The sequence below is a fragment of the Astatotilapia calliptera genome, chromosome 11 (assembly GCF_900246225.1).
Source record: "Astatotilapia calliptera chromosome 11, fAstCal1.2, whole genome shotgun sequence".
NCBI lineage: Eukaryota > Metazoa > Chordata > Actinopteri > Cichliformes > Cichlidae > Astatotilapia > Astatotilapia calliptera.
In genome coordinates, this window is record NC_039312.1 from 33,522,692 (window position 1) to 33,534,867 (window position 12,176).

The 12,176-nt window shown below is 41.1% G+C and overlaps 2 protein-coding genes across 3 annotated transcripts; both read left to right on the plus strand.

Moving 5' to 3' along the window:
• Positions 1-2,941: 2,941 nt before the first annotated feature.
• On the plus strand, positions 2,942-7,155 carry LOC113031413 (putative ferric-chelate reductase 1). Its single transcript, XM_026183472.1, has 5 exons — positions 2,942-3,517; positions 4,122-4,180; positions 4,558-4,695; positions 6,247-6,278; positions 6,364-7,155. The coding sequence occupies exons 1-5, from the start codon at positions 3,393-3,395 to the stop codon at positions 6,451-6,453; spliced, it is 444 nt and encodes a 147-aa protein (XP_026039257.1). The 5' UTR covers positions 2,942-3,392; the 3' UTR covers positions 6,454-7,155.
• A 657-nt stretch (positions 7,156-7,812) lies between these two features.
• Positions 7,813-11,516, plus strand: LOC113031411 (girdin-like). 2 transcript variants are annotated; one of them, XM_026183470.1, is made up of 3 exons: positions 7,813-8,872; positions 9,007-9,166; positions 9,253-11,516. In XM_026183470.1, the coding sequence occupies exon 3, from the start codon at positions 9,955-9,957 to the stop codon at positions 11,179-11,181; it is 1,227 nt and encodes a 408-aa protein (XP_026039255.1). In that variant the 5' UTR covers positions 7,813-8,872; positions 9,007-9,166; positions 9,253-9,954; the 3' UTR covers positions 11,182-11,516. The 2 variants fall into 2 exon arrangements, with proteins under 2 accessions (XP_026039255.1, XP_026039253.1); XM_026183468.1 differs by having other exon boundaries at positions 7,813-9,166.
• The last annotated feature ends 660 nt before the right edge of the window (positions 11,517-12,176 follow it).

Here is a 12,176-nt window from a genome sequence, read left to right on the forward strand (position 1 = left end):
TCTTATCTCCTGTCCCCTTTTCCCTCTGTATGTATTCACAGTGTACGTGTTCCTCGTTGGTTCGTCATGCTAAGTCTGCGTGTCTTATTCCGTCATGTGTCATGTATCACTCCAAATCTCACTGACTTTAACTAATAATAACTGTTTGCTGAGTGTTATGTCTAAAAGGTATTGCACAATCGCCTCTAGTAGAGGATCAGGTTTGTTTTCCACTGATAATGGATTTTAACATGACTGACCAATGATTGTGGAGCACGTCAATGTAGGATCTTATAAATACAACGAGCAAACTTAAATGTTTTAAAATGTTCAAAAAATTAATGTATTATATTTCTGAAGTATGACGGAAGGAAAAAGTTAAATTTTTTTCATATTTTAAAAAAAAATCCATGGGTTTAATGGGTCCATCATCACTATATTGAGGGCCTTGTATAATAGCCCAACTGCAAAAGTAAAGATTAACGGTGAACTTTCAGATGCTTTCAAGCTTGAAAGGTCCACAAGACAAGGATGCCCACTGAGTCCACTCTTATTTGCTATTTTTATAGAGCCATTGGCTGAAAGGATTAGGCAGAATGGTAACATAAAAGGGATTAATATCACTGGAAGTGAGCAGAAATTGGCCTTGTTTGCAGATGACATTTTGGTTTACTTATCAAACCCTACCGAATCACTTATGGAGCTCATGTCAGTGTTAAAGGAGTATGGGCTATACTCGGGATATAAATTGAATATACAAAAACACAAGTTCTTAGTAGCTTTTATAGCCCTCCCCAGAATCTGCTCAACAAATACAAACTAAGCTGGGACAAAAGAACTATCAAATATCTGGGCATAAACTTATCAATGGATATAACTAGCTTGGAAGAAATCAACTACCCCCTACTTAAAAAAGATATCATGCTAAATATTAGCAGATGGTCTATCTAAGCATTTCTTCTAGAGTGGACATCATAAAAATGAATATGCTCCCAAAGATATTAAACTTATTCCAGTCTGTTTCTATAGAAAACCCTGATAGATACTTTGTAGAGTGGGATAGGACCCTCTCAAGATTTATATGGGCGGGTAAAAAGCCAAGAGTTAAGTTCAAAACACTTCAGCTTCCCAAAGATAAAGGAGGATTAGGCATCCCTTGCCTACAGGATTACTACAGGGCAACACAAATAAGAAATCTGGTGGGCTGGTGTAAACCCGGATACTGTTCAACAGAGACACGAATCTGGCATTGATATCTGACATCACAACAGAGAGACGAATCTGGCATTGATATCTGACATCACAACAGAGAGACGAATCTGGCATTGATATTTGACATCACAACAGAGAGACGAATCTGGCATTGATATCTGACATCACAACAGAGAGACGAATCTGGCATTGATATTTGACATCACAACAGAGAGACGAATCTGGCATTAATATCTGACATCACAACAGAGAGACGAATCTGGCATTGATATCTGACATCACAACAGAGAGACGAATCTGGCATTGATATCTGACATCACAACAGAGAGACGAATCTGGCATTAATATCTGACATCACAACAGAGAGACGAATCTGGCATTGATATCTGACATCACAACAGAGAGACGAATCTGGCATTGATATCTGACATCACAACAGAGAGACGAATCTGGCATTAATATCTGACATCACAACAGAGAGACGAATCTGGCATTGATATTTGACATCACAACAGAGAGACGAATCTGGCATTGATATCTGACATCACAACAGAGAGACGAATCTTTCATTGATATCTGACATCACAACAGAGAGACGAATCTTTCATTGATATCTGACATCACAACAGAGAGACGAATCTGGCATTGATATCTGACATCACAACAGAGAGACGAATCTTTCATTGATATCTGACATCACAACAGAGAGACGAATCTGGCATTGATATCTGACATCACAACAGAGAGACGAATCTTTCATTGATATCTGACATCACAACAGAGAGACGAATCTGGCATTGATATCTGACATCACAACAGAGAGATGAATCTGGCATTAATATTTGACATCACAACAGAGAGACTGGATGTCAATGTCAGAAAGATGACTGTGATGTCAGAACCCTCTAAATCTTGTAATTTACAGATGGTAAATGGCCTGTATTTGCATAGCGCTTTACTAGTCCCTAAGGACCCCAAAGCACTTTACACATCCAGTCATCCACCCATTCACACACTGGTGATGGCAGCTACATTGTAGCCACAGCCACCCTGGGGCGCACTGACAGAGATATTTAATTCCAAATGATTTGACTGCATCATTGCGTCTTTGAGTTATGACCCAAACTCTCTATCAACTTTGTGAATAAATTCACGTCCCCCTGTGACCTCATAATTACACCACAGTTCAGATGGCATGAATGAGTCATGAGGTCACACCAACAGTGACAACATCAGCAGTGACATCACTAAAGTTGCCAGGTGAGTCCATAAATAGAACCCGTGACGTGGAGCAGGTACCGCCGTTTTGGACAATGCCACGACGCAGGTATAGACGCAGACATGCGAGGTCTTCTCGCCCCGCTCGCAGACACAAGAGACCCCACAAGGCCTCGGGTGTCCGCAGACGTGGGAGAAGATACCGTCGCAGACATTAGACAATCTCAATAAACATGTAGGATGAACATCAAAACTTTGGTCCAATCAAGTTTTTTTTAGATAACATATGTTGTTGTTGTTTTGTGTGTGTTTGTTATCAATGTTGTGGAAAAAAGTTAAGCTTAGTAAGCCATCAAGCACTGATCACTCGTAGAAGAGCACCAATAGGAGACATAACTAATTAGAAGGTGTTATTATTCAGTCTGTACATCGAATAGAAGGCACTAACCACAAGGTGATCTTCAATTCATCTCTGTGTGAATGTGAACGGGGCGAGAAGACCCCCACTAACTGCATGTCCCTAGACTGTGGGAGGAAGCTCGAGAGAACATCCAGACTCCACACAAAGACCCCGGCCTGATGAGGCTAGGGTCCTGAGTTCGATACCCTAAACTGAACGCAGGACAGAGGAAGGGATGGGTGATGTTCATGTGCGCCCAGGTGTATGATGTGGCTCTTTGTCTGTGACTGGTTGGCTGTCCCAGCCCTGGCCCTTCATGTATTTCAGTAATGTCCTTTTCTCCCGTCTCGTTTCCATGTTTTTCCCTTGTGACCCATTCCTTCTGTCACGTGTGTTTCCCCCCCAGCCATCATGTTCTGCTTGTGCTTAGTTATGTCCATGTCTTATCTCCTCCAGTCTGCAAGTTGCATCCACAGGCAAGATTAATATACCCCTTCAAAGTGTTTTTTTTTTCTTTTCTCTTGATATTCATTAAGCACTCTTTAGTTGTGTGTTTCAGCTCTCAGACTGATATTTATGCCCCATGATTAGCACTGTTAATGTGTTTGGTATCCAGGGAGCACATCCAGTGTTGGGGTGCCTGGTTATGATCCTCTCACTCATCCAGCCTATCGGGGCCTTGCTGCGCTGCGGACCACAACATCACCTGTATGTATCCATCTGTGTGTGTTTAATTAATATACTATATCATGCCTATACACATTTAAGAATACTCTGTTCAAATATTATTTAAAAAAAAATTAAAAATGGCCTCACTTTTTTTTTCTCTACAATTATTTAACAAATTTTGAAAACACGATAAACCAAAGGAATGGGGCAGTACATGCTTAATGACTAAATGCACTGCTCACTCGGCAAAGTGAGGTTATAAAGTTATTTGATAACCCTAAGAGTTGTATTCATACTTCAGCCATAAAAGTTTTTAAAATTTCAAACTTTTGCAAAGTGTAGCCTGCATGTGCTTTATCAGAGCACACTTTCACACTGAAACACCAAGTAGGAAACTAATTTGCACATGACTCGTGAAAGTTATTCCTTCCTCTTAGTAATAATGGTGCTTTTAATAAATATAGCCTGGTTGTAGCTTTGGAGGCCAGACTCAGTAAATGAAATATTTTTTAAGTGAAATATAGATTTAGTAAAATTGTATGTTCAGTAATGATACTTGTTTTCATAAATTGGATGCAGGAGAAATCTTAGACAAGAACTTCAGAAGCTGATGATTTTATAGTTCTTCTCTTTTCTTTGATAGGAGGTATCTGTTCAACTGGACACATTTTTTAAATGCGGTGGTAATAAAATCTATAGCTGGTAAGCTTGTGTTTTACTTCATTCTACCATCTTGCATATATGAATAGAATAGAATAGAATTCAACTTTATTGTCATTGCACATGCACAGGTACAGGGCAACGAAATGCAGTTTGCATCCATCCAGAAGTGCTTATTGATATAGATATATTACAATATATATTAGCAATAATATAGATATGTAAGTATATTACAGAAATGGGTCTATTATGTTATAATGTACACGGTATGAAGTATGTTGTGAATATTCTATAACTACAAGTATGTACAGGCTGTAGTGAGTACAAGCTATGTACAGGATATGCTAACATTTTCAATAGCAGACACACTGTCACCCATGCTGCTCGTCTTAAAATGCCTGCTTCTTTGTGTCACACAGTGGCAGCCATATTTACAGGCCTGGACAGGATTGACAGTGATGATGGGTGGCTATTGAAAGTGATGGGTGGCTTCTTTGCCTGGGAAGTTCTCTTCATCATCATTTTGGAGGTCCATGATTGGGTAGTTAAACACAGAGGTAAGCCTTTTTTTTTTCCATTTCAGTGATGAAGGAAAAAATCATCACTACCCATATACACTTTAATGACAAAAACCAATCTAGACCCAACAGTCCATTTTCACGGTGAAGAGCCACCTGATCAGTTCAGCAGCATTTAGCTGACTGAGCGAAGAGTATAACCCCTGTACACCTCAGAATGTGGTTGGATGGGTAAAATAAACAGCACTGTATCACAAGATTTTCTGTGTATAACACAGCAGCATCAAATATTTGTCACGGTACGGCATGGCACACCGTGGAAGGAGTGGGGAAGGAGGACCCAGGCGCGGTGCTCTACGTATAGACAGTGTTTATTTACAGAGGGTGATATCAAACAACAATAAATCCCCGTGTTTCTCCCCAGACTCCCGTGTCGTGTCCTCCAAGTGCTCTCTGCTCCCGTGTCTGCACTCCCGGTGCTCGCTGCTCCTTAAGCCTTCCACGCTCCTCCTGCGGGAAACAATAGCGGCAGCAGTCAGGACACTGAACAATGGCAGGCATACACTACACGACCAAAACCTAAACTGGGTAACTAACGTGGAGTCCCAAGCAATGATCCCGCGTCGGTGGGAGCTCCAAGACTCTCTTAAGTAGCTCCCCCGACGAGGCCTGATCAGCAGCAGGTGTGTGGCTTCGGGTGTGGCCAGTCCCCTTGCAGGGCCACACCCTCCAGGCCTGACGCCGCCTATAAACAAGTGCTCAGCCACCCACACACACATATACACAAGCACAGGGAAGGGGGAGCAACACCAAAATACACAGCAATAATAATAATAATAATATAATACAAGACTGCTCAGGGATCCTGGGTCGCCCAGTCCCAGGACCCTGACAATATTGGTATTTATGAATTGATGAGTGAAAACGCGTAAGAATGTCTCAATGGTAGTCTGCTGGAACAAAAGCTGTTACACTTTAACTGTGCTGAAGTACAGCGACAAAGGAATCTTTATCTTTCGATTTATTAAATGCATGAAAATACTCTGGGAATACTATACACGAAGGCTCAGCTCATGCACCACCAACCTAATGTTATCAGAGAGAACTTGCATTGAATTGTCTCAACTGAGACTATCCAATTTTGGACACGTGTAGTTTGACAATGCTGTGGCTCAATGTGTGGCTCAGTCACACAAATTATTAAAAAAAAATATGATCACAACCTCTTTGTGTCTACAAAAACTGGTTAATGTTTGGTGATTTTTAAAAAATGTTTTACCCCCCCGTGCCGCACACACTTTCCATGACCAATGGCAACTTGACATGCTAAATGTTTACATAGAGCTTCCAGCACATTGTTATCGTTCTGAAAGTTGTTGTTTTTTTGTTTTTTTTCAATCACCACAACTACTCAACTCGACTCAATTTTATTTAAATTGATTTCAAATTGTTCTTCTTCTGTTAAAGCTTAAAACTAATATCATAACTCAACCTGTATAAATAAAATGATTAAAAACATAGCTGACTGCTTTAGTTCACTTCAGTTAATGTGCCCTGCAATATTTCACTGTTCTTTGCTCTGGGTTTCAGATGATACTGCTGATCAAATGGAATCAGCATTGGTAAGCTGAAAGAAATATAAAAGCAAGCAATCACTGATTGCCACAAGATGGAGTATTTCTAATATAATTTTACTTTTTTTGTCAGGTCAAAGGTGACAGTTGCCTGATCGCTGTGTACCTTCTGGGAAACCTTTGCTTTTTGGTGGCACTTCTGGTTGGAATTGGAGAAAAATGAGCAGCAGCAGAATCTTCCAGAGTGTTTCCCTGTAGTTTTGTTGAATTTTATCATCAATTTTAACATACTTGATGAGAGACTGCACTGGAAATTCAGACCCACTGATCCATCAGTTGGCGAATCCTGGAAAGTTTCTCAGTAATGTCTTTAAAAAATATTACTTATGTTTTTTTTCTCTTTTGCTTTTAGTTGATAATTAAGGTGTACTTTCAATCAGCATTCAATTTCACTGGGCCAAGCATTACTGTCGTGTGTGTGTGTGTGTGTGTGTGTGTATAATATGTCTCACAGTTGCAAAGAAAGAAGTCGTTTCAGCCGCCTTTAGCCTCCACTCTGGCTGCCAGGTAAACCAGTTTCATTTTACAAGCTGGTTACATTTTTTTAAGCCAAACAGCAATTTTGTATTAAAAAGTACTTTTAACAATTTTTCCTTTTACATTTTTAAATCAGGTCAACTCGACCCACATCATAATGGGAGGGTTAAAGCCCTTTTCACACATTAACATCTGTTAATATGACAGCATCTATGTATGAATCTGCACCTTTGTCACTTTCATTTGAAAAAAAAAAACTGTCATTGATTCAGCTCCTGAACTTCCCATTTAATGTACATTTTTTCATATATTTCTAATAATCTTGCTGTCAATAACAACTGACAATAAGACAACAAATTTTTAACTTCATTAAATTGAAAATTATGTATGTCAGTGTAGTAGTGTTAAATGCTTACCAGGTTCAGATGCAAATGAAGAAACTCCACTCAGGCAAGTCTGCTGGACCAGATGGAGTGAGTCCCCTCAAGGCCTGTGCCCCCCAGCTTTGTGGAGTCTTCCATAAACTGTTCATGCTGAGTCTGAAGAGGGTCCCAGTGCTGTGGAAGACATCAAGCCTCGTCCCTGTACCAAAGACGCCACGTCCCAGTGGCCCCCAGGATTACAGGCCTGTGACACTGACCTCCCACATCATGAAGACCCTGGAAAGGCTCATCCTGGACCAGATCTCACCCATTGTCAGACCACATCAGGATCCCATTCAATTTGCTTACCAGCCCCGTCTCACAGGACGCCATCATCTATCTGCTCAATCGTGTCTACATCCACCCGGACCAGCCGGCGAGCACTGTGAGGTTCATGTTTTTTTTACTTTTCCAGTGCTTGGTGATAAGCTAACAGCGATGCAGGGGGATGCTTCTCTAGTGTCCTGGATTGTTGATTACCTGACAGGAAGACCACAATATGTGCGTCTTCCACATTGTGTGTCTGACAAGGTAATCAGCAACACAGGAGCACCATAAGGGACCATCCTCTCCCCCTTCCTCTTCACCCTCTACACCACAGACTTCAGCTGCTGCACAGAGACCTGCATCTTCAGAAGTTCTGATGTAAATTTGTAAGTTTTGATGTAAGTAAATTTGCGGTCAATTTAGACTCAATTCAAAATCTCCTACTTGGGACGAACACTAAATGTAAATAGCTGACTTTCTAAATAAACCTATCCATCTTTGCAAGGTCAATTTTTGCTTTCATTAAATTCCAAATGTTTAGCCATAATTAGCTTAGCTGTCCTACTCTTGTTACTGCTCTTTCCTACTGCTGTTACAATCAAATGAACATCTCTGCAAAGATAAATTAGCTGAGACCTTAGGTTGATGGTAGTTACTAGCAAACACAGAAACGTACATACACTATATAGTACAGTTCTATGATACATCACCAAATAGAACAATTTGTGGCAATGCAGACAAGCAGAGAAACAGTTTAATTCGTTGAATTTGTTCACTTGATCGGAGGTGTGTTTCCTGCAGATATACAACATCGGATCTCAATGATTTTAAATGAGTAAAAGCCCTTGTGCGTTTAACCGGATTATTTATACCTTTAACATTCCAGCTTATAAAACGAAGAGCAGCTGACTTTGCGAGCTTGCCATTCAGGTACCAAAATGCAGGTGCAGAAAAAATATGTCCCAACCTCTGGAATAATAAATCTTTCGTGCTTGAATCGATACGGTCCAATATCGTCTTTTCAGAGCTAGCAATAGCTCTCATAATCTCACTCATGTCATGGGGTGGTGCCTCCGGTCTGTCCTCAGCATGGTCCTGTCAGGATCTGACGGCGCCCTGACCGGTCGACCTGCCAGTGTGTGTATATCTGTGTGCGTGTGTGTTGCATCTTCAAAAAATAAAAATACAATAACTGAGCCTTACACCGGAGTATCGTTGCACTGGTTTACTGAACCTTACTTTCAGGGCATGTACAGAACATGAGCATCCATTTTCTACTGCCTCCTACAGGACACACACTTCTTCCACTTCCTTACACATTAATGTAACACAGAACTAATACTGCCTCTCCTGGCATTACCATTGTAACAACACATTCATTCTGTTTCTTTCAGAAGAATAACAGGAACTTAGGATGTAGGTATCTATGAATAATAACTATTATGTATACTCATATATTTATATAACCACTTATATCTTGCGATACCACAGTGTGAATATGTCTCTCCTATCGCCCTGTCTTCCCCTCCGGCTCCGCTGTGATGTGCTAGGAGGTAACCTAGCAACAGGCTACCTCCGACCCGGAAGTGCTGTCGCCCGGAGCTGCCGCACCTGCAGTCAATCCACCAGCTGCTGCCAATCAACTAGTAGCAGGGCTACTTAATGGTGTGGCTGAGCGACAGACAGCGCTGGAGTATTGCACTAAGCCTGGTAGTGTTTTTGAGTCGCTAACGTTATTGAAGTGCTGTCTGATCTTCGTACTCATTCTGCTGTCGTGTGTGTGTGTGTTCACCCAGGGATTGACGGAGGATTTACGGACACTAAGGAAGCACTTGGAGGAGAGACGGGCACTCACTACCACGCACGGGCTTACACGGAAGGAGGGACGCACTATCACCATTGTTGCACATTTGAGCTGTTGTCACATTGCTGCACTGTAAATAAATGCACTGTCATTATTTCTGAGCTCCGCGCCTGAGTCCACTCTTTAACAACCGTGACAGGTCCGAGGCTTTTGCGGCCTGCTCTTTCCCCGATCTAGTTTTGCTCATATTTCGTACACCGTAGCCTTGAAGATGTAAAAAGTGCCTCAGAGCAGCACACGGGCGTGTTATCGTACTGTTGTTAAAAGTTCGTTAGTTTTGGAGCAATGGAATTATGAAACAAGTTAGTCCATTGAGGAGCCCTGTACAACACGTCTTCACATGGCTACCAGACACGCCCCCCGTCATTTTGTTATTATTCAATTCAGAACTGCCCAGACCAGACACAGTGACGTTTCACCAGAATCCCTTTGATCTCTGGTCTTCTTTATGACATCAGCACACGAAAACCTATAAATAGGGGAGAGGTTCTCACTCTTGTCAGTCTTTCAAAGAGAGTGGAAGAATTCACTAGGCAGGAAACTACTGGAAACTTGCGTTTCTGACACAGTTGACGGTATTTTTAAAAAATCTTTTAGTTGGTACAGAGATTTAGCATCAACTTCAATTTGAAATATGAGTCTGTCAAATCCTGTTGTATGCAACATGAGAGCCGAGAACGAAAAACTTAAACAGCAAATCAAAGAGCTGAAAAATGAGAATAAAACTCTCAAACAACAAAACTCTACCATACGTGACCTTAAAGTCGAGAACGCCGACCTTAAGGAGCAAAAAAGAGAGCTCATAAATGAGAACAAGATTCTCCAAAAAAACATTGAAGTTCTCTTCAAACGAAGTGGGTTCTCTAAAAACAAGAGGAAAAGAGACCTGCAACTAGAGAATGAAACAATTCACTTCAAAATTCAAGAGCTGGAATATTGTAACCAAATTCTAAAGGATTTAAACAGCTCCAAAACCAAAGAGATCCAGCAACAGAAAGAGGTGATGCAGGAAATGGAAGCAGAAATCAGAGAGTTGCAAAGCAGCAAGACAGGCTTGGTTATAAAAGTGGGAGACATGGAAAAGGACAACCAGTCTTTAAGAGAGGAAAATGATGTGACGGTAAAACGCATGTGTGAGCTGAAAAGGGACTTTGAAAAGGAAAAAGATGACATGCAACAGGAAATACAGGCTGTTAAAACTGAGCTCCATCAGGCAAACACAGCCTTTAAAGAGTTACAAGAGAGTGAAGAAAGAAAAAGGATCATGAATGAGGAAAACAAAACAACGGACAGTGAACAGCTCAGACAGACCCTGGAACGCCAATGCTTTGCACATGAAATTGACATATTGAGGCGGCATAACGAACTTCTTGAACAGGACCTCCAGGAGCTTTCCAAAAGGAGTGGTGATTCTCAAAAAGAACTGAAACCACAAGATGAGGGTGTGAAAGGAGAATCACGGATCTCCAAAGCCACTGAGAAAGACTCCGAACATGATTTTGAAGTGACCAACAGAGAAAAGGAGTTGTTGTGCCATGAATTTGAGGAAATGAAAAGAGAGCTTGAAGAGGTCAAGAAAAATCAGTATGATTTACAGGAAGCCTTGAAAACAGAAGACATGGCGTTGCAAACCCAAGCTCAGACTCCCAAAGTTTCACAGGAAGAACATAACAATCTGATAAACAACTACGATGTCCAAGTTGACATACTCAAACAACAAAATAAGGCCTTAGAAAATACGGTTAGTGACCTTACCAAAAAGATGTGGAATGGACGGGAAGCGATGAGACAAATGGAAAAGAACTTTCAAGAACAAAGGAAGCTACTCGAAAATCTCCGAGGAGAATTCGAGGAAATTTAGCACAACTACGACTTTGGCCCTCCCTATTAAAGCTGGTTAACGCAGGTTCAATAGGGCTATAACTTAGACAATGGAAGTTCATTTGATTTAATTGGCCCAAAATGAGTGACTGCACCCAGACACTCAGTAGCAAAAAAATTACAGAGATTCAAGAGAGAAAACTGTTTCTGCATAGACTCCTATAGTACTGCAAGTCGTGTCATCGCTTGGTGTCCTGCATAGAGTGCAGGTTTAAGGTATCTACGTATCTTTCAGAATTAGAAGCTATGCTGCGTCAGGGGTTATAACAGCTGTGCCCCCCCCCCAACCGGTCGAGGCAGATGGCCGCCCCTCACTGAGCCTGGTTCTGCCGAAAGTTTCTTCCTGTTAAAAGGGAGTTTTTCTTTCCCACCGTCACCAAGTCTAAGGAGCTTGGAGAAAAGCGCCTGGACTTCTTTAACTTAAAGAAGTCCAGGCGCTTTTCTTTCCAAGCTCCTTAGACTACTATGGCCTTGATGACTTCACAGACACTGTCATCAAGGGTTTGCTCACAGGGGATCATCTGATTGTTGGGGGGTTTTCTCTCTTATATTGTATGGTCTTTACCTTACAATATAAACAGCCGAGAAGCGGCTATTTTTGCGATCCGGTGCTTTAGAAATACATCTTAGCTGAACTGAACTCCATAACATCTGGACCGAAATGCCTACACACAACGGTAGGCATTTCAATCAAGAGCTCTGTCCAAAACGTTCAATGACAAGCATCAGCACCAGGATTGTTTTTTAGCTCACCAACAGTTCATGTTCCCTACCCATTTTTTATTGTAACTGCAACTTTGTAAGACTGGGTTGGGAGATGTTCTTGTGGTGAGCTTTTATTTACATAATTGGTTTCTTTAATAGTGAAATAAAATAAATTTGTATAACTGGAAACAGCGTTCTCCTGTCTGATTATCACATTGTATTCTTTAAACCATATAACAGAATATATAATATATATAATTTACTCATAGT